The following is a 24,069-nucleotide window of genomic DNA, read 5'->3' on the forward strand; positions in this document are numbered from 1 at the left end:
TTCCTAGTGAAATCATACCATAAATGATCCTCAGTTGATGCTAAAGGTGAGTGGTTAAAAATGAACTGGATATTGGCAAAGTATGAAAGGATCATCTCACAAATTTACTTGAAGGATATAAGGCAAAGTGCTATAAAAGAGGAAAAGGATATAAACAGAAGCTCAACTGCCGACAGGGAAGAAGCTGGAGGGACCAGTGCCAGTCTCTCCAGGAAAATATAGGCCATGGGATGGAGGCCGTGATCATCATACTCTGGCCACAAAAGCCGCCTCAAGAGCTATTCTGTGGCTAGAACTGGAAGCTCCGTTTCCCAAGAATAGGGGAGGAAGAGAAGGTTGGCCACCGATTTCAGCTATTAATTAGTAAATTTGGCTGGCTAAAGTATAACCCTAAGAACAGCTAAAGTTTGAACCTGTCCAAGTCAGAGAGAGGCGAGTAGCTGCCATTTTGACTCTGCCCCCAGCATCGGTAGGGACTGGTTTCTTTCCCTCAGATTGGTCTGCAGCCCTAGCCTAGGCTTCAGCCTCACCACTGGCAAGGAGGAAGCTGGCGGGCCCTGCACCAGCCTATAAGGTAACCAGGTACATTCGGCTGGCATAGACTGAACAGTCTGAAGTCTACTGGGACAATCGCAGCCATTTTGGACCCACACAGCATAGATGGCTGCCCACACCTACAGCTCCATTCCAACTCTAGGCAGGGGAGAAAGGGGCTTGAAGCTTCATCAGTCTCTGCTGGGCAACTACAGTCTAGGCCTTCATGACTTAAGATTATTACACATGGCTGTGGCTCTGTCCCTACCCCTAGCAAATGAGAAAGATGGGAGAAACTTCATTAGTCCCAGGGAAATGAAGGCAGCTTGAGCCTCCACAGCTTACAGCACCAAAGACATCCTTAGCTCCTACTACATAACGAGCAAAGGAAAAAGGGCAAGAAAGCCCTAAACTAAAAAGAAAAACTGCACAGAGAATAAATACCCTAGTAAGCCAGATGCCAAGACACCAACAAAAAATTATAATCCACACCAAGAAACAGGAAGATATGGCTCAATTAAAGGAACAAGATAAGCCTCTAGATGACAAAAAGGAATTGAGACAAATAATCATAGATGCTCAAACAAATCTCCTTAATAAATTCAGTAAGATGGCTAAGCAGATTAAGGATATTAAGAAGACAATGGATGAGTACAAAGAAGAATCTGAAAACACACATAGGGAAATAGCAGATCTTATGGGAATGAAAGGTGCAATAAATGAAATTAAAAATACACTGTAATCATATAATAGATTTGAGGAGGCAGAAGAAAGAATTGGTGAGTTTGAAGAAATGGCCTCTGAAAGCAAACATACAAAAGAAGAGATGGAGAAAAGAGTGGAAAAATTAAACAAGGCCTCAGGGAACTAAATGACAGCAAGAGACATCCAAAAATATATGTCATGGATGTCCCTGAAGGACAAAAGAAGGCAAAAGGGGCAGAAGGAATATCTGAAGATACAATGGTAGAAAATTTCCCAACTCTATTGAAGGACATAGATATCCATGTCCAAGAAGCACAACGTACTCCCATCTGAACAAATCCAGATAGACCAACTCTGAGACATATATTATTCAGAATGTCAAATGCCAAAGACAAAGAGAGAATTCTGAGAGCAGCAAGAGAGAAGCAATGCATAACATACAAGGGATATCCAATAAGATTAAGAGCAGATTTCTCATCAGAGACCATGGAGGCAAGACAGTGGTATGATATATTTAAAATACTGCAAGAGAAAAGACTGTCTTTCAAAAATGGGGGCGAAAAAAAAAATTTAATTAATTAAATAAATGAATGAGGGCAAGACATAATATTCACAGATAAAACAGAAACTGAGCAAATTTATAAACAAGAAAGCAGCTTTTCAGGAAATACTAAAGGGTATGCTACAGCCTGAGAAGACAGGAGAGAGAGGCTTGGAAGAGAGTCTGGAAATGAAGATTATATAAGTAAAAATAATTAAAAATGTCAAAAGAGTGGTGAAAATAAAATATGACAGATAAAACCCAAATATTTAGGAATAAACTTAACCAATGATGTAAAGCACTAGTATTGAGAAAACTACAACTCATTGTTAAAAAAAAATTTAAAAACCTAAATAATTTGAAGAACATTCCATGCTCTCAGATTGGAAGACTAAATATCATTAAGATGTCAATTCTACTCTAATTGGTATTCAGATTCGATGCAATCCCAATAAAAAATTCCACCAGCATTTTTTAAATAAATGGGAAGTAGAATTATCAAATTTATTTTGAATGGTAAGGGGTCCTGATCAGCCAGAAACATCTTAAAAAAGAAAAGTGAAGTTGGAGGACTCTTATTTCTGGACTTTAAATCATATTACCTAGCTACAGTGGTAAAAACAGCATGGTACTAGCATAAAGACTGACACAGAGACCAATGGAACCAAACTGATGGTTCAGAAACAGCAACTCACATCTCTGGTCAAGTGATTTTTGACAAACCTGTCAAACCCCACAGCTCGAGCAGAACAGTCCATTCAACAAATGGTGCTGGGAGAACTGGATATCCATAGCCAATAAAAGGAAAGAGGACCCCTATCTCACACCTTATACAAAAATTAATTCAAAATGGACAAAAGCCTAAATATAAAAGCAAGAACCATAAAGCTTCTAGAAGAAAACTTAGGAAAATATCTTCAAGACCTGGTGGTAGGTGGTAGATTCTTAAAGAAGATAAGAGGAGAACTGAGATGGACTACTGATGTTTAATGTATGTAGAAGTTTTAATTAATTTTACTGTAAAAGTGTGGAAACGTACAGAGTTGATGGTAACACATTATAATAACAGCTGGTTTATAAATGGGAATGTGGCTGAAAAGGGTAGTCTAGGGATATAAATGCCAATTGAAAGAAAGCTAGAGAATAATCTAGGGATTGAATAACACATTAAACCCAGAGGTGGATGAGAACTGTGGTTGATGGTACAGATTCAAGAGAGTCCTTTGTCAGCTAGAGCCAATGTGCATCAATAATGCAGGGTGGTGGGAATGTGGAGAAGCATGGGAAAAATACAAATGGAGTGACAGATTGTGATTAATGCCACAAATGTATAGTCTTAATTTAATCAGGAAACATGATCAAATTCAAATTAAGGGGCATTCTACACAGTGGCCAGTAATCCTCAGCAGTATCAGGGTCATGAACAGCAAACACAGAGTAGGAAAATGTCCCAGATTAAAGGAGACTAAGGAGGTAAAAACTAAATGCAATATGGGATCCTGGAGCAGAAAAATAACACTAATGGGACAATGAGAGAAATTCAAATATGGTCTAGAGATTAGGGACATTAAATCCCTGTTTAGATAATTGTTTTATGGTTATATAAAATACTAATAATTAAGTGCAGGAAGTGGACTTGGCCCAGTGGTTAGGGCGTTCGTCTACCACATGGGAGGTCCGCGGTTCAAACCCCGGGCCTCCTTGACCCGTGTGGAGCTGGTCCATGGGCAGTGCTGATGCGCACAAGGAGTGCCGTACCACACAGGGGTGTCCCCCGCGTAGGGGAGCCCCACACGCAAGGAGCACGCCCCATAAGGAGAGCCGCCCAGCGCGAAAGAAAGAGCAGCCTGCCCAGGAATGGTGCCGCACCCACAAGGAGAGCTGACACAACAAGATGACGCAACAGGAAGAAACATAGATTCCCGTGCCGCTGACAACAACAGAAGCGGGCAAAGAAGAACACACAGCCAATAGACACAGAGAACAGACAACTGGGGGGGGAGGGGGGAGGGAAATAAATAATCTTTTAAAAAATAATAATAATTAAGTGAAGGTGAGTGAAGATTTCATAGGAAAGTTGCTATTTTTGCACCTTTTTTTAAGCCCAAATTTTGTTATATTTTTCTAATGTAAACTGAAATTTTCTCATAAATTGTTGAGGGGATAGTCAAAACGAAATTCCAGGAAAGTAATACACAGTTACTAAAATTAAAAATTCAGTGGATGCATTAAACTACAAATTAGATGTAGATGAGGAATGAATTAATTTTCTGAAAGACAGCTATAAAAATTAACCCAAAAGCAGTTCAGAGAGATATAGGGAAAATATGAAAGCATGATAAGAGGTATGGCGCAGAGAATTAGAAGGTAAATCACACATCAAATAGGAATTCCAAAGGAAACTAAAAAGAATGAAAGAAAATTAAGAGGTAAAGAATAATAATTTTCTAGAATTAACAAACAATGTAATACTTAGATTCTAAAAATACAAGTCTTAAGAAGAATAAATGAAAATATGTCTACATCTAGACCCAAGGTAAATTCCAAAAATTTGAGTGAAGCTCTTAAAAGTAACAAGAAAGAAAAAAAGAAATAAAAATTTTAAAAGATTACTTCAAAGCAACAATTAGAAAATGGCAGACTTCTCACAGTAGCAATTACAGTCATAATACCCTGAAAAAAAGACTGAGTGAAATTAGTTACCACCTAAAATTCTATAACCAACTAATCATCATTAAAAGAATGAGGGCTAAATAAAGATATTTCAAACAAAGACCAAGGTTCACAAATAACAGATCTTTGATAATATAGATATTAAAAAATATACTTCAAGAAGAAGGAAGCTGAATCAAAATGAAGTGGGATGCAAAAGCAATGATAAAAAAAGAAACTGGTACAATGAGTGACATCGAAAAATTTATAAACTTATAAAATGTTCCTTTAACCAAAGCTACCACCATGCATTTTTTTAAAATAATTCAATTTTCAAAAAACATCGTTTCAAAAAGACTCATTTTTTTGCCCAATTAAACGTATTGGATACATATAAAAAATAATTTGAATCAAACAATATGTTACACAATATATTTGGTTGCACAGTAACACAATCACACAGTACTTGTCCTTTCATGTCTGGCTTGCTTCGCTCAATATGTCCTTCATGGTCAACCATGTTGTCATATGCTTGACAACTTCATTTCTTCTTAGAGTTTGTTTATCCATTCATCCACTGATGGACACAGGGTTGTTTCCAACTTTAGGCAGTCATGAATAACACTGCTATAAACATCAGTGTACAGATGTCTGTTCATGTCACTGCTCTCAGTGCTTCTGGGTACATACCCAGGAGTGGTATTGCGGGGTCATGTGGCAAGTCTATATTCAACTTCTTTAGGAACTGCCAATGGTCCCAAACAGTGACTATACCATTCTACATTCCCACCAACAGTGAAGAAATGTTCCTATCTCTCCACATCCTCTCCAACACTTGTAGTTCTCTGTCTTTGTAGTTTTGATTTTCATTTCCCTACTCATTCCTGACGTTGAGCATTTCTTCATGTGTTTTTTTGCCATTTATATTTATTCTTTGGACAAATGTCTATTCAAGTCTTTTGCCCATTTTTTAATTGGGTCATTTGCCCTTTTATTGTTGAGTTGTAACATCTCTTTATCTATCTTGGGTATTAAACCCTTATTGGTATGTGATTTCCAAAATATTTTCTCCCATTGAGTTAGCTGCCTTTTCATCCTTTTGACAAAGTCCTGTGAAGTGCAAGAGTTTTTAATTTTGAGGAAGTCCCATTTATCTATTTTTTATTTTGTTGCACGTGCTTTGAGTATAAGGCCAAAGAAACCACCACCTACCACAAGGTCTTTAAGATGTTTCCCTACATTTTCTTCTAGTAGGTTTTATGGTCCTGTCTTTTATATTTAGGTCTTTGATCCATTTTGAGTTGATTCTTGTATAGGGAGTGAGACAGGGATCCTCTTTCATTCTTTTGGTTACTGATATCCAGTTCTCCTAGCACCATTTAATGAGGAGACTGTTTTGTCCTGTTAACATCACTTGGCAGGTTTTGTCAAAAACCAGTTGACTGTATAGGTATATGGAGTCTCAATTCTATTCCACTGATCAATGTGTCTATCTTTATGCCAGTATCATGCTGGTTTGACCACTGTAGCTTCGTAATATGTTTCAAGCTCAGACAGTGAAATTCCTCCCATGTTGTACTTCTTTTTTAGAATGCTTCTGGTTATTTGGGTGCACTTTGTCTTCCAAATGAATTTGGCAATTGCCTTTTCTAACTCTGTAAAATAAACGGTTGGAATTTTGATTGGTCTTGCATTAAATCTATAAATCAGTTTGGGTAAGACTACCATCTTCACGATATTTACTCTTCCAATCCATGAACATGGAATGTCCTCAAGACTTTTTTTATTGGTTGTAAGACTCTTTTTATGAAGAAAAAACACCAGGCATGGAATCTCAACTACAGAACCTGGCTCTCTCCCTTATCTTATCTACATCAGGGTCCTTGATTTCTTCACTCAAAAAATGAAGGCATTTAGCTAGAAGATCCTTAAGATTCCATTCTAGTTCTAAGACTCAACGGGTGAAAAACAGACCTTCCCACAATTTAACAGGACATATCTTTCAAAAACTCTTAAGGTTTTTAAAATTCAGGGCAAGAACCTACATAAACAGTGCTTTAAAGCAAAGTCCAGTCTGAAGCTACAGATTTTAAGATAATTGGCTATCTACTTCTATGCAAAAGACATGGAAATAAATATGAACCAAGGGGAAAGAATTAAAATGATATACTTTCAATCTGGGGAGCTAATGAAGAAAGAAAATGATAAAAGCAGTAAGAAAACAAAAATACTATAAAAATCAGGAAAACTTGGAAAGAAAAAAAACATTTTAAAGAATATGGTATCAATGTCAAAATCTACAAGACTCAAGACAATCAGATTATTATTCCTACTTTGTAAAATAACTATCCAACGAACCTCTCCTTCCAAAGTCTTTTTTTTTTTAAGATTTTATTTATTTATTTAATTCCCCTGCGCCCCCCCCCCCCCCCCCCGGTTGTCTGTTATCTGTGTCTATTTGCTGCATCTTGTTTTCTTGTCCGCCTCTGTTGTCGTCAGCGGCACGGGAAGTGTGGGCGGCACCATTCCTGGGCAGGCTGCACCCTCCTTGGTGCTGGGCGGCTCTCCCTACGGGGCGCACTCCTTGCGCGTGGGTCTCCCCTACGCGGGGGTCACCCCTGCGTGGCACGGCACTCCCTGCACCCATCAGCACTGCGCATGGGCCAGCTCCACACGGGTCAGGAGGCCCAGGGTTTGAACCGCTGACCTCCCATGTGGTAGACGGACACCCTAACCACTGGGCCAAGTCCGTTTCCCCCAAAGTCTTAAAGTCTCAATGAAATCGGTTCAAACCCCTGGCCTCCTTCACCCGTGTGGAGCTGGCCCATGCGCAGTGCTGATGCATGCAAGGAGTGCCATGCCATGCTGGGGTGTCCCCCACGTAGGGGTGCCCCACGCACAAGGAGTGCACCCCGTAAGGAGAGCCACCCAGCGCAAAAGGAAGAGCAGCCTGCCTAAGAATGGCACCGCCCACACGGAGAGCTGACACAACAAGATGACGCAACAAAAAGAAACAGATCGCTGACAACAACAGAAGCGGACAAAGAAGACGACACAGCAAATAGACACAGAGAACAGACAACCGAGGCAGGGGTGGGGAAGGGGAGAGAAATAAATAAATAAATAAATCTAAAAAAATTTTTAAAAGAAAAGTTACTGAAGAGCCAACTACACTGGAATATATTAAGTATAGACTAGGATCCCAAACTGCAAAGAATCAATACTCAGTTAAAAGCATCCTATTCTTTACATCACCAAGTTTCATACGTCTGTGAAGGATGAAGTAAAAGGCCATTGCTGCAAGTAAGGAAAACTTTCATTAAAAAGCAAAGTTGGTGGGAAGTGGATGTGGCTCAAGCAATTGGACTTCTGCCTACCACACAGGAGGCCCCAGGTTTAGTTCCCAGTGCCTCCTGGAGAAGGGCAGCTGACACAGTGGGCAGGCGTGGCAAGCTGATGCAACAAGATGATGCAACAAAAGACACACAAAGAGGAAAGACAATGAGAAACACAACAAACCAGGGAGCTGAGGTGGCTCAGGTGATTGAGTGCCTCTCTTCCACATAGGTTCCAGGTTCAGTTCCCAGTGCATCCTAAAGAGAAGACAAGCAGAAACGGACAGTGCACAGCAAATGGAAACAGAGAGCTGACAGCAAGCACAAAAAAACAATGGGGGGGTGTTAAATAAAAATAAATCTTAAAAAAAAAATCAAAGCTCTTAAAAGAGTGGACTAACTACTTATTTATAAATAAGACTGGCTGAAAAGGAACAGTATGTGGACATAAATGTCAAGTGAAAGAAATTGGAGAATAATCTAGGGGATGTGTAACAGTAATTTCAGTGAAAGATGAAGATTGTATTTAGTAGTATAAACATAAGAATGATCATCTTTTACAAAGTGTTAAGACTATAGTGAAACATTGGAAAGTTAAACCTAATGTAACTTTTGGATGATAGTTAACAGTAATGCAGTAATATTTTTGCAGCAATGGCAAAGAAGATATGTAAGTTCTAACAGACAACTGAGGGAGGTATTAAGGGGGTATGGATTTTCCATTTGGAGTATTGAAAATGTTTTAAATTAACTGAAATGAGGAAAGCACAACTCTGATAAAAATATACGAGCCACTAAGTGTACACTTTGAGTGGACTGTACAAAACATGGGGTTGTATATAACACAGGGAATGGCAGATAGACTGTGATTAAGAGAACAAATATGAGAAAAGTCTCACATGAACTATAAAAAACATATAATATTAATACAGCATGTTAATAATCAAGTGGGTTGAGTGAAAAATACACCAAATGTAAGACTTGGGCTATAGTTAGTTCACAGCATGCAACAAATGTTTCAATGAAAAGTGTTGGTGGTGAGCTGATGTATGGGAGCCCTGTATGAAGATATTCAAGTTTGTTTCATAATTGCACAACTTTTACTTAAGTTCATTTACTTTTATGTATGTACATGTACATACACTTTAATAAAATTACATTTTAAAAAATAACTATAGGAAAATATTATGAACAATTATACACCAAACTAAATAATACAGAAGAAATGGAAAAATTCCTAGAAAGATATAAATTACCCAAGAAACTCAAGAAGAAATAGAAAACATCACCAAACCTATAACACATACAGAGACTGAATCAAAGATCAAAACCTTCAACCAAAGAACAGTCCAGGATCATAAGGCTTCACTGATGAGTTCTACATTTAAGGGACAATTAATACCAATCCTTCCTAAACTCACCCAAGAATTTTAAATGAAGGAACACTTCCTAATTCATTCTATGAGTGCAGCATTACTCTGAAACCAAAGCAAGGTAGAGACATCACTAGAAAACAAAATTATAGACCAATTTCCCTTATGAATATGGATGCAAAGATCCTTAAAAACAATACTAGCAACTTGACTCCAAAAGCATATTAAGATTATACACCACAACCAAGTAGGTTCAACAAAGGAATGCATGGGTAGTTCAACATTCAAAAATCTATCAATGTACTACATAAATAGAGCGAAGGAAAAAATTTATCTCAATAGGTGCAGAAAAAGCATTCAACAAAATCCAGCACTGTGTCTTGAAAAAAACAATCAGAAAACGATGAAAAGAAGGGAAGTTTCTCAACACAATAAAAATCATTTCTAAAAAACCCTAAGATTAGTAATAGCTCTCACCATTACAATCCAATATTATACTAGAATTTGTGCCTCAGCAATTAAGCAATAAAAATAAAAGGCATCCAAATTGGAAAGAAGTAAAACTAAATCTGTTTGCAACAACATGATCTTATGTATAAAACCCAAAGGAAATCATAAGAAAATGATTAAAGCTAATAAGTGAATTCAGAAAAAGTAGGAGGGTACAAGATAAACACACAGAAAAAAATTATGTTCCTATACACTAGCAATGAATGATCCAAAAAAGAAATTTTTTAAAAAAACAATTAAATTCACAATAGCATCTAAAAAAATTAAATATCTAAGGAATAAATTTTATTAAGCATATAAAAGACTTATATACTGAAAACAACAAAGCACTGCTAAAGAAATAAAAGAATTAAATTATACTGCAAATAAGAGTAAACTAAACAGTATGGTACTGGCACAAAGATACACAAATGTATCAGTGGAACAGAAATAAAAATCAGACATGAAAATATGAAGAGGTATGGTGGGACAAAAGCAATATAATGAGAGGAAACGGGAATATGGGAGCAGAGAACATGTAGGCTATTGAACTAAGTATCTTTTCAATTAGTAGTTTATAGATACAGGTTGTATAATACAAACCCCAGGGTAACCATAAAGTATTTTTAAAATATACATAAACAAAAATGAGAAAGGGATCAGTCAAATATATCACAAAAAAAGCAATTATACAGGGAAGCAGCTGTGGCTCAATCAGTCGGGCTCCCATCTACCATATTGGAGACCCTGGGTTCACATCCCGGGGCCTCCTTGTGAAGGCAAGCTGGCCCTCACCTGCGGAGAGCTGACCGCTGTGCACCGTGGAGACCGTGGAGAGCTGGTGCAGCAAGATGATGCAACAAAGGGAGACAAGCAGATACAGAAAAAACATACAGCGAATGGACTCAGAGAAGAGACAGCAAAAGAAAGGAACAAGCCTCAAGGGGGGAAATAAAATAAATAAATATTTTTTTAAAAAAACAAAAAAAAGCAATTATACAGAAAGGAAGGTTGAAATAAAGGAAGAAAGAGACAAAACAAAAGAGTTATGACATATAAAAACCAAAGGACAAAATGGCTGAAGTACTACTGCCTTTACAGTAATAACACTGAATGATAATGGATAAACTCCCCAATCAAAAGACTGGCAGAAAAATAAAAAGAATTAAAAAAAAAAAAAAAAGTACGATCCAACTGTATATTGTTTACAAGAGACTGATCTTAGACTCAAAGACACATATAGGTTGAAAGTTAAAGGTCAGAAAAAGATATTCCATATAATAGTAACCAAAAAAAGAGCCGGGATTGCTAAACTACTATCTGGAACAAATTTCATACACATATTTCCCTTTTCCTTATTCTGAATTCTACACTGTCAGTCACTCTATAAAAAGAAAATCTCAGAATAATAAAGGCAAAATTTAGAGAGAAGAATAAAAATCTTCCTTCAGTCTAGGCTAAATGGACTGACTATACAAAGAGCTACACACATCTGAAAGCACACAAATGTCTACACTAGTTCCCAGAGTTCAAACAATACCAGTTATTCAATAGCTTTCTTTTCACATAAGCTGATAGGAGAAAGTTCGGTCAGCTCCTCTGAACCTCATAACCCAAGTTCCTGGGGCACTGATAAAGCTTACATTTTTCCTCAGCACTATTCATGTACTTTATCTGGAAAGCAAACTACACATTTCTGCTAAAGAATAAATCTGGAAATCATCTCTTGTTTCACAAGTGATACATTCTACTTATATTTACTTTTCCTCTAAAACCACAATCCATGATTCAAATCTAAGAATAACACAGAAAGATTTGATAGTATTTTTAAATGGAGTTAAAAATAAAATTTTAAATACACTCTATCATACCAATTACCAGGTATATACCATATCATTATAGTCTATATTTGTTTCTAATTGTAAAAATGTTTAAATAGCTGGATGACACAAAATAATAAAATATTTTTAAAATTTTATATGTAAGAGTAACCACAGCATCAAAAATAATAAAAGATATTTGATTGAGTACTTGGTCAAACCTTTAGACCTCTGGGAAAATTAAGTTATTCTTCACTCCCTTCAGAGGCTAAATAAAATTACTTTCTACCTTCAAACCACATTATAACTGATTCTTCTGGTAATATCTTTTATCAGTTGAGTCTTTGGCAAATTTTCACCTTCAATACCAAGAAGTAACATGGATAAATTAAAGCCACCAAAATAGCTAACGTACTTTTTCTTATTATAGTAATATATCTCATATTAAATTTAACCATTCTAATAGCAAAGTTATAAAACATAGCTGATATTAGAAACACCAACTATTTATAGAAACACCTTACTTTATGAACACAATTTCCCATGTTCAAGTCTACTTGGCAAAGGAGCACAAAGAGTCTAAAATTCCTATTTTTAAACTTTATTTTCTCTTAGTGAAGCTAGGGTTATGGCAGGGGGGAAAATCAGGAAGAAGAGATGCAATGAACTTCAAACATTAAACAAAAACTTACCCACTTGAAGGATCTAAGGCAATAGCTCTGGGTTGATCCAACTCTTGCCAAAATAAAACTTTTCGTAAAGATCCATCTAAATTAGAAACTTCAATCCGATTAGTTTCAGAATCTGTCCAGTACAATTTTTCTCCAAGCCAATCACATGCCAGCCCATCTGGGGACAATAATCCAGAAACAACAACATTCTGTACACTCTCAGTTTTGTTAAACTCTGTTCGTTTAATGGCTTCTTCGCTTACATCACTCCAGTATATCAAGCCATGCCCAAACACAAAGTCCACCGCAGCTGCATCCTCCAAGCCCCCAACTACAATCGTAGCGTTCTCTTTGCCATTTGTAGCATCAACCAATCGCAAGTCCCGTCTGTTTGCATAAAGCAGCAAAGGGGCCGCTAGAACAAAAAAGAAAAATATATAAGTAAACAGGAAGGAAATGTATTGGTTCTTATAAATTGGGTTTCAACTCAGTATTAATGAGCAAATACAACCAAAAATAAGATTAAATAAATTTATAGAAAACTGTCAAAAAAAACATTTTATATACAAAATATTCTTTTTACAGCATCTTATAAAATAAAAGGTAGCAAGAGGGGGATTAATTCCACCAGGCAGTCCTTTCCTTATTGAAAAAGTCTGTCAGATAAAATGTAAAAGCCTGGCAAGGATAAGGAGACACTCACACTATTGGTGGGAAGGGTTAAAGTGCAGACACGTTGGAAAACACTTTAGCATTTCTTAAAAGGTTAACTTTACACCTACCATAAAATCTAGCCATTCCATACCTAAGTATTTATGCAAGAGAAATAAAAGAATATGCCAGCGGCAAAGACTTGTACATAAATGTTCATAGCACCTTTACTTATAACCCAAAATAGAATCAACCCAAATGTCATCATTTATAATTGATAAATGGATAAATTGTGATATCCAAACTAATAACAGAATACTACTCAGCAATAAAAAGTAATGAACTATGTATACACATTAATAATATGAGTGAATCTTGAAATAATTATGCTGACTGAAAAAGAGCCAGACCAAAAATGAGAATACACAGCATGATTCTATTTATATAACAACTTAGAAAATGAAAATTAAATCTATTGTAACAAAAAAGCAGATCAGGGAAGGGTTATCTGGGGATGGAGGGACAGGACGTAGAACAAAAGGGAGGGATTACAAAAGAGCAAGAGGATATTTTTATGGGTGATACCTATGTTATCTTGATTATAACAATGGTTTCAGAGGTATACACATATGTCAAACCATTATTTTATAATTTACACATATGTTATTTATTGTAGATCAATCATACTTTAAATAAAGCTATTGGATAAAGGGTCTGACAAAGAGTTCTTACAGAAACTATTTTATTCTGTTGTATATTGTTAGAATGGTCTTTGAATAAAACCTAGCATCAAAACTAAGTAAATAGCCTCCATTAAAGAACTATTATTTTACTGAATAACTCGCGCTTTTTTTCCCACTAGAAAAGTTGTAGGTTTACAGGAAAATCATGAAGAAAATACTGAATTCCCATATTCCCCTCCTCACACAGTTTCCCCTATTATTAACAATTTGCATTATTATTTTTGTTACAATTAATGAAACAATATAATTATAATTTTACTCATTACAATTCACAGTCTGTGTTGTACAACACTCTGGCTTTTGTTTTTAAATTTTTATTCTAGTAACATATACAACCTAAAACTTCCCCTTTCAATCACATTCAAATTCAGTGGTGTGAACTGCACTCACAATGCTGTCCTATCATCACCATTGTCCATTACTAAAAATTTTCTATCGTCCCAAAGGGAAATCCTGTACCAATTAAACATTCACTACTCCATTCCCTACGCCACCCCAACCTATGGTAGCCGTTTTCTGAATTCGACTGGATGGATATGCATATTCTAATTATGCAATTAATTATGTCTGATATCACTGAGATCAAACTTTATTTGTCCATTTCTGTCTGGCTTATTTCATTCAATGGGATGTTTTCAAAGTTCATTCATTTTGTCACATGTGTGAGAACTTCAGAGATGAGAATATTCAATTTTGTGTGTGTACATATATAAACATACATCACATTTTATTTATGCATTCATCAACACTTGGTGTTGGATAACACTTGGATTGCTTCCATCTTTTGGCAATTGTGAATAATGCCATGATGAACATTGGTGTGCAAATACCTGTTGGAGCATGGTTCGATTCTTTCAGACATACACCTTGAAGTGGGATAGCTGAAGCATTTGGTAATTAACGTACTAAGGAACCACCAAACTGTTTCCCAGAGTAGCTGGACCATTTTTCATTCACACAAATAATTAATGAGTATTTCCATTATTCCATATCTTCTCCAACGCATTTGCTATTTTTAAAATAGTAGCCATTCTAGAGGGTATGAAATTATATTTCGTTGTGGTTTGGATTTGCATGTCCTTAATAGCTAATGATGTTGAGCATCTCTTCTTGTGCTTACTGGCCATATGTATATCTTCTTTGGAGAACACTACTCAAGTCTTTTTCACATTTTTTAATTGGGCTTTTTATTTTTGTTGTTGAGTTATAAGACTTGTTTAGATACTGTGGACATTAAATCCTTACCAGATATGTGGTTTCCAAATATTTTCCCCCTTTTTGTAGGTTCTCTTTCTACTTTCATGATGAAGTACTTTGATGCACAAAAGTTGTTAATTTTGATGAGGCCCAATTTATTTATTTTTCCTTCTGTCACTCATATTTTAGGTGGTAAAGTCTAAGAAATCACGGCCTAACACGAAGTCCTGAAGGTGCTTCCCTCTGTTTTTTCCTAACTTTATAATCCTTGTTCTTATATTTGATCCACTTTGTATTCGTTTTTGTGTACCATGTGAAGTAGGGGTCCACCCTCATTCTTTTGAATATGGATATCCAGTTTTCTAAGAACCATTTGAAGAGACTATTCTTTCTCCATTGAGTATACTTGATCCCCTTAACAAAAATCAAGTGGCCATAGACGTGAGAGTTTAATTCTGAACCCTCAATTCAATTCCATTGGTCTGTGAAGGGTACAGTGCCATTTTGATTACTCTACCTTTCTAGTAAGTTTTAAAGTCAAGAAACGTGAGTTCTCCAACTTCCTTCTTTTTCAAGATGGTTTTGGTTACTGACGGTCTTTTACCATTCCATATAAAGTTTATTACTGGCTTTTCCATTTCTGCAAAGAAGGTTGTTGAAATTTTTATTGGGATTGTATTGAATCTGTAAATTGCTTTGGCTAGAAATGGCATTGTCACAATATTTAGTCTTCTAATCCATCAACACAGAATGTCCCTCCATTTATTTAGGCCCTCTTTCATTTCTTTTAGCAATGTTTTGTAGTTTTCCATGTCAAGTCCTCTAAATCCTTTAATTTATTTCTAGATATTTGACTCCATTAGTTGCTACTACTTTTAAGGGAAATTTTTTCTTGATGTCCCTCCTCAAGTTGTACATTACTAGTAGGCTCTCTCTGACTAGCATATAGAAACACCACTGATTTTCACATATTGATCTGCCCCACCATTTTGCTAAATTCCTTTCTTTTTTTTAAGATTTATTTATTTATCCCCCTCTACCACCACCACCACCACCCTTGTTGTCTGCTGTGTCCATTCACTGTGTGTTCTTCTGTGTCTGCCTGTATTCTCATTAGGCAGCTCCAGGAACCAATCCTGGGACCTTCCAGAGTCAGAGAGAGGCAATCATTCTCTTGTGCCACTTCAGCTCCCAGATCTGTTGCATCTCTTATTATCTCTCCTCTGTGTCTATTTTTGTTGCATCATCTTGCTGCACCGCCTCTCCACGTGAACTAGCACTCCTGCGCATGGCAGCACTCTGCGCAGGCCAGCACTCTGTGTGGGCCAGCTCACCACACGGGCCAGCTTGACTTCACCAGGAGGCCCTGGGCATCGAACCCTGGACCTCCTGTATGGTAGACAGGAGCCCAAGAGCTTGAGCCACATCCACTTCCCCTAAATTCCTTTCTTGAGGGTTTTTCAGGATTTTCCAAATATAGGATCATGTTATCTCCAAATAGAAAAAAGTTTAACTTCTTCCTTTCCAGTATGGTAGTCTTTTTTATTACTTTTTCTTACCTAAATTCTCTGGCTGGAACATCTACCACTGGAAAGTAGTGATAACAGTAGGCATCCTTGTCTTGATCATGATATTAAAGAGAAAGCTTTCAGTCTTTCACCATTGGGCATGACATTAGTTGTGGGTGTTTCATATATGTTGTTTATCATACTGAGATGTTTCCTTCCATTTCTATTTTTCTGAGTGTTTATATCAAGAATGGGTGCTGTATGTTTTCACATGCCTTTTCTGCATCAACTGAGATGATCACATGTTCTTTAGCCTTTACTCTATTAACGTGGTATATTATATTAACTTATTTTATCTTTTTTTTTTTAAAAGATTTATTTATTTCTCTCCCCTTCCCCCCATTGTCTGCTCTCTGTGTCCATTTGCTGGCTGTTCTTCAGCATCAACTTGCATTATCCAGCAGAACTGGGAAATTGCGTCTCCTTTTTTTGCGTCATCTTGTTGCATTAGCTCTCCGTGTGTACGGCACCACTCTTGGGTGGGCTGCGCTTTTTTTTATTCACGCGGGACAGCTCTCCTTGCAGGGAGCATTCCTTTCACGTGGGGCACTCCCGCATGGCACGGCACTCCTTGCGCTCAGGCAGCGCTGCAAAGGGGCAGCTTACCACATGGGTCAGGAGGCCCTGGAGATTGAACCCTGGACCATCCATATGGTAGGAGTCACTCTATCAGTTGAACCACATCTGCTTCCCTGATTTTATCTTAACCACACCTACATTCTAGGGATATTCCCACATGATCATGGTATATAATTCACTCAATGTGCTGTTGGGTCTGGTTTGCTAATACTTTATTGAGGATTTTTGCATCTATATTTATCAGGAATATTGGTGTCTTATCTTTCTGTTCTTGTGATATCTTAACTGGCTCTGATATTAAGGTAATGTCGGCCTCATGGAATAAGTTTAAAAATGCTCCTTCCTCTTCAATTTTCTGCAAGAGTTATAACAGGATTGTTATTAATTCTTCTGAGAATATGTAGTAAAACTCACCAGCAAAGCCTGCACTGCTTCTTGCTGATTCAATCTCTTTACTTGTATCAGTCTGCTGAGATCTATACTGTCTTGAGTCGGTGAAGATAGTTTGTGTTTCTAAGAATCTGTCCATTTCACCTAGGTTATCTAATTTTTTGGCAGATAGTTGTTCACCATATCTTCTTATAATTCTTTGTATTTCTGTGGGGTTGGCAATAATATCTTCTCTTTCGTGTTAAGTTTTAGTTACTTGTGTCTTCTCTTTCTACCTTTGTTAGTTTAGCTAAAGATTTCTCCATTTATTGACCTTTATAAGAAACCAATCCTTTGATTTCAATGATTCTATTGCTCTCTAATGTCTATTTTATTCTATATGACATTTATCACCACTCTAATCTTTGTTATTTCCTTCCTTGTTCTTGCTTTGGGTTTCGTTTGCTCCTCTTTTTTTTTTTTTTAAGATTTATTTATTTACTTATTTATTTATTTATTTATTTATTTAATTTCTCTCCCCTGCCCCCACCAGTTGTCTGTTCTCTGTCCATTCGCTGTGCGTTCCTCCGTGTCTGCTCCCATTCTTGTCAGCGGCACCCAGAATCCATGTCTTGTCCTATTGGCGTCATCCTGCAGTGCCAGCCCTCCGTGTGTGTGGAGCCACTCCTGGGCAGGTTGAATCTTCTTTCATGCTAGGCGGCTCTCCTTACGGGGTGCACCCCCTGCGCATGGGGATCCCCTATTCTGGGGACACCCCTGTATGGCATGGCACTCCCTGCATGCATCAGCACAGCTCCACATGGGTCAAGAAGGCTTGAACTGTGGACCCCCCCACGTGGTAGGCAGATGCTCTTCTGTTGAACCAAGTCCACTTCCCTTGTTTGCTCTTCTTGATCTAGATGTTCCAATTGTGAAAAACATCTTTGATTTAAGATCTTTCTCCTATTTTCATTTAAGTAGACAGAGCTATAAATTTTCCTCTAGCACTACCTTTACTGCATACCATAGGTTTTGGTATGTTGTATTTTCATTTTCATTCACCTCAAGATATTTCCTAATTTCCCGTGTGATTTCCTCCTTAATCCACTGGTTGTTTAAGAGCATGCTGTTTAATTTCCACATATTTATGAGTTTTCCATTTCTCCTTCTGTTACTGATTTCTAGCTCCATTCCACTGTGGCTGGAGAATGTATATTATATGATTCGAGTATTTATTTTTAATTTGTTGAGTTTTGTTTGTTTTTTAAAGATTTTTCTCTCCCCCCACTCAACCCCCCCACCCCCAGTTGTCTGCTCTCTGTGTCCATTCACTGTGTGTTCTTCTGTGTCCGCTTGTATTGTCATCAGCGGCACCAGCAATCTGTGTCTTTTTTTTTTTATTTCTCTCCCCTTCCCTCCCTCCCCCCCGCCCCAATTGTCTGCTTTCTGTGTCCATTCATTGCGCGTTCTTCCGCGTCTGCTTCCATTGTTGTATTGTTGTCAGCGGCACCAGGAACCTGTGTCTCTTCTTGTTGCATCATCTTGCTGCGTCAGCTCTCAGTGTGTGCAGCCGCCACTCCTGGGCAGGCTGAACTTTTTTTTTTTCATGCTGGGCAGCTCTCCTTACGGGGCGCACTCCTTGAGCATGGGGCTCCCCTACGCAGGGGACACGCAGCATGTGGCACAGCACTCCTTGTGCAAAATCAGCACTGTGCATGGGCCAGCTCCACACAGGTCAAGGAGGCCCTGGGTTTGAACCGCAGACCTCCCATGAGGTAGGCAGGCGCCCTCTCCATTGGGCCAAGTCTGCTTCCCTGTATTTCTTCTTTGTTGCATCATCTTACTGTGTCAGTTCTCCGTGTGTGTGTGCAGCACCACTCCTGGACAGGCTGCACTTTTTTCATGCTGGGCGGCTCTCCTTACGGGGTGCACTCCTTGTGCATGGGGCTCCTGTACGTGGGGGACACCCCTGCATGGCACGGCACTCCTTGCATGCATCAGCACTGTGTGTGGCCCAGCTCATCATATGGGTCAGGAAGCCCGGGTTTGAACCCTGGACCTCCCATGTGGTAGGCAGATGCTCTATCCGTTGAACCAAATCTGCTTCCCTGAGACTTGTTTTTGACCTCATAAATGGTCTATCCTAGAGAACGATCCATGTGCACTCAAGAAGAATGTGCATTCTGTCGTTAAGTGAAATGGTCTATACATGCCTGTTCAGTCTAGTTGGTTATACCATCATTTTTAAGTCCTCTATTTCCTTAACTGTTCTTATGTCTAGATGTTCTATTCATTACTGAAAGTGGTGTGCTAAAGTCTCCTACTATTATGTAGACAGTCTATTTCTCCCTTCAACTCTGTCAATACTTGCTTCATATACTGTGGGTTGCTGCCATTAGCTGTATGTATTTGTAATTATGTCTTCTTTTGGAAATTACACATTTATCAGCACACAGCAACTTTCATTGTCCCTTGAAATTTCTTTTTATACTTAAAGACTATTTTATCTGATATTTGGATAGCTATCCCAGCTCTCTCATGGTTACTATTTACATGGTATGTGTTTCTTTTACATCCAACCTACTTGGGCTTTGAATTTAAGGTGAGTCTCCTTATAAACAGCATACTATTAGGTTTTTTTAATCCATTCTGCCAATCTTGCCTTTTAGAATGTGGAGTTTAATCCATTTACATAGAGTAGCTTCTGATAATACAGGACTTTCTTCTGCCATTTTTTCTTACACAGTTTTTGTCCCACAATTCTTCCATTAATGCCTACTTGCAAATTTTGGGGGTAGCATACTATTTTGAGTCTCTTTCCTTTTCCTTCTAATTATTTATTTCAGATTTCTTCTCTGTGGTTACCATGGGGCTTATATTTACCATCATTTATCATATCACTAACTGGATACAAACTCAAGGAAAGGACAGATCAGGGACAAAATCCCAGAGTTAACACATTAAAATATTAAAATGTACAATGTGCAACAGAAGATTACAAGACAATCAAGGACACAGGAAATTATGGCCCATCCAAAGGAACAAGAAAAAAAAATTCAGAAACCGTCAACAAAGAGGACCAGATATTGGCCTAGGCTTGGGCTTGCTCCTGTCCTTAGGAATTCTTCCACTTACTGTAAGACAAATGCCCCCTCTACTCCCTATGATATACACTCCCCCCATTCCTGGATGTCTTAAAGTCAGTAACCCTCTGCCCCAGACCGCTGTGACTTAACTGTTTCTTACACTACTTTGGCTGGCCACAAGATGCTTCTTGAAGAGCAACTTCTTGGAAGGCAAGCTGGCAAAAAAATTTCCTGGTTGAGTCTTTCATGCTGACACCCGATAGACTGCCAACAAAACTCAGGTACCCAAGTATGCACATAAGAATTACTCTTCTCCCTTGGGAACAGGGCCAGGGACCCACAATGGCAGAGCAGGCTGGCTCTACACTATGCCAGGGAGGATACTAGGGACTGAGCAGCTACCATTTTTAAAGTTGTGTTTTCCTGGGTCAGCATTTGCCAGTTACGGCAACCCTTTAACTGTTGTTTTGGACTTTTAAGGAAGATCATGCTGCCACTTTTTGCTAGTTGTTCAAAGATTATGTGGGGGAAAGGCACCCTAGAGTGTCTTTCATTGCCACCACCTTGGTAGACCAGAAATCATTAAAGAACTAATATTTACATCTGAGAAAGTTGAAGGTGCTAGGTCTGAAGTAGTGCAAATTCTATGGCTTTGGCAAAACTTATTTATTCCATGCTTATAGCATTTACATTACTAATGTCAGGGGTAATTTAACTATAGTAATACCAGACAAAACAGACTTTAAATGCAAAAACGTTATGAGATACAGAAATTCAATATATATTAATAAAAGGGACAATCCACCAGGAAAAAATAACAGAATATATATCCATGCCCCTAATCAAGGTACCCCAAAAAACATGAGGCAAACTCTGGCAAAACTGAAGGGAGAAATAGAAATCTCTACAGTAATAGTTGGAGAATTGAACACACTATTCAAATCATTAGCTAGAAATAGACAGAAGATCAAAAAGGCAACAAGAAAACGTGAACAACATGATAAATGAGCCAGACCTAGCAGACATATATAGAAAGCTGTACCCAAACTCAAATCCTCTCAATTGCTCATGAGGCTTTCTCCAGGATAGACCACATGGCAGTTTACAAAGCAGGTTTCAGTAAATATAAAAAGAATGAAATTATACAAATCACCTTCTCAGATGATAACAGAATGAAACTGGAAATCAACAATAGATGAAAAAGAGGTAAATTCACAAATGTGTGGAAGCTGAACAATACACTCTGAATAATCAGTGGACCAAAGAAGAAATTTTAAGTGAAATTAATAAATATATTAAGACAAATGAAAACAAGAATATAACCTGTCAAAACTTATGAGATACAGGGAAGAAGATGTGGCTCAAGCACTTGGGCGCCCACCTACCACTTGGGAGGTCCCATGTTCGGTTCTCAGTGCCTCCCAAAGACAAGCAAGACAGCAAGCTAATGCGACAGGCTAGCATAGTGAGCTGATGCAATAAGATGACACAATGAGGAGACACAACAAGGAAACACAATGAGAGACTCAATAAGCAGGGAGTGGAGGAAGCTCAAGCAACTGGGCACCTCCTTCCCACACAGGAGGTCCCAGGTTTGGTTCCCAGTGCCTCCTAAAAAGAAGATGAGCAGACACAGCATACAATGAACAGACACAGAGAGCAGAAAGTGAACTCAAACAAAGAGGGGGGAGAAATAAATTAATTCAATAAATCTTTAAAAAAAAATTTTTTTTAACTTATAGGATACAGAGAAGGCAGTGCTGACAGGGAAAATGACAGCCCTAAACACCTATACTTAAAAAGAAGAATGGGAAGTGGATGTGGCTCAAGCAACTGGGCTTCCATCTATCATATAGGAAGACCCAGGTTCAATGCCTGGGGCCTCCTGGTAAAGGCAGGCCCACAAGGCGAGTGACACAGCAAGATGATGACACAACAGAAGGGAAACACAGGGGAGAATCAATGCAAAATGCAACAGAAACCAGGAACTAAGGTGGCGCAATGGGCAGGGAACCTCTCTCCCACATCAGAGGTCCCCAGGATTGAATCCCGGTGAAGCCTAGAGGAGAAAACAAGAATAGAAGACAAAAAGAAACAGACATGAAAGATCACACAATGAACAGATACAGACAGCAAAACAGCAGGGTGGTGGTGAAGGGGAGAAAAAGAAATAAAAAGAAGAAAGAGCTAAAATCAAAGCTCTAACTGAACAACTGGAGAAACTAGAAAAAGAACAGCAAACCATTCTCAAAGCAAGTAGAAGAAATAATAAAGATTAGAGCAGAAATAAATGAAATTTAGAAAGAGAAAAATTTTTTTAAAAAGCAGTAATATTGACAAACACCTATCTAGACTAACAAAGAAAAAAGATACAAGATGCAAATAAATACAATGAGAAATGAAAGGGGGGAGTTATGACTGACCCCACAGAAATAAAAAAGATAAGAGGATATTATGAGAAACTGTATGCCAACAAATTAGACAACCTAGATCAAGTGAACTAATTCCTAGGAATGCACAACCTACCCTGACACTACAAGAAATACAAATACAAGAACTTAACAAATGAATCGTTTATTTTAATAAATTTTATTTTTTTATTCCCCCACCCCACCCCACCCCCTAGATAGTTCCCTTGCCTGTCTGCTTGTTGTCTGCTCATCTTCTTTAGGAAGCACCAGAAACCAAACCCAGGACCTCCCACGTGGGAAGCAAGTACCCAACCACTTGAGCCACTTCCGCTTCCTGCTGGTTGCGGCATCTGCTGGTTGTGGCCTCTTGGTGGTTGCAGCGTGTGTTCGTCTTCTTTAGGAGGCACCAGGAACCGAAACCAGAACCTCCCGTGTGGGAGGCAAAAAGCACTCAAGTGCTTGAGTCACATCTACTCCCCTAATTACATTTAAAGAGATTGAATCTGTCATCAAAAATCTCCCAACAAAGAAAAGTCCAGGACCAAATGGCTTCACAGGTGAATTCCACCAAGCATTTCAAAAAGAATTATCACCAATCTTATTTCAACTCTTCCAAAAAAATGAAGAGGAGGGAAAACTATCCAACACATTTTATGAAGCTAAAATCAAGCCACAGAGAGACTACAAGAAAATTATAGACCAATCTAATGAACACAAATGCAAAAATTATCAACAAAATATTTGCAAATAGAATCCAACAAGCATACCAAAAGAATAAAAAACCTTGATCAAGTGGGATTTATTCCTGGTATGCAAGGGTAGTTCAAAATAAGAAAAGAACTAATGTAATACACATTACAAATTGAAAGAATAAAATCATTGGTCATCTCAACAAATGTAAAACAGGCATTTGACAAAATCCAGCATCCTTTTTTGATAAAAACACTTTTGAAAAATAGTAATAGAAGGAAAATTGCTCAATATGATAGAAAGGGCACAGATGAAAAACCCACAGCCAATATGATACTCAGTGGGGAAATGTTGAAAGCTTCCCTCTAAGATCAGGAAAACAAGAAGACAAGTATACCCACTGTCACCACTGTTATTTAATACTATGCTAGAAGTTCTAGCTAGAGCAACTAGACAAGAAAAATAATAATAATAAAAAGCATCCAAGTAGGAAAAGAAGAAAACTCTTACAGCTGCATTTGGCATGATCTTATATTTAGAAAATTCTGAAATGTCTATGACAAAGCTACTTGAGCTAATAAATGAGTTCAGCAAATGGCAAGACACAAGATCAACATGCAAAAATCAGTAATGCTTCTGTCCACTAGTACTGAAA

The 24,069-nt window shown here is 37.9% G+C and overlaps 1 protein-coding gene across 1 annotated transcript in view; it reads right to left on the minus strand.

The window, feature by feature from the left end:
* Window positions 1–24,069, minus strand: part of LRP6 (LDL receptor related protein 6) — a 189,593-nt gene that overhangs the window by 148,449 nt on the left and 17,075 nt on the right. Inside the window, exon 2 of the mRNA XM_058282808.2 lies at window positions 12,142–12,535. Coding sequence (XP_058138791.1) covers window positions 12,142–12,535 — 394 coding nt within the window. The remainder of the gene's footprint in view (window positions 1–12,141; window positions 12,536–24,069) is intronic.

This window comes from Dasypus novemcinctus, chromosome 20, assembly GCF_030445035.2.
Source record: "Dasypus novemcinctus isolate mDasNov1 chromosome 20, mDasNov1.1.hap2, whole genome shotgun sequence".
Taxonomy (NCBI): domain Eukaryota; kingdom Metazoa; phylum Chordata; class Mammalia; order Cingulata; family Dasypodidae; genus Dasypus; species Dasypus novemcinctus.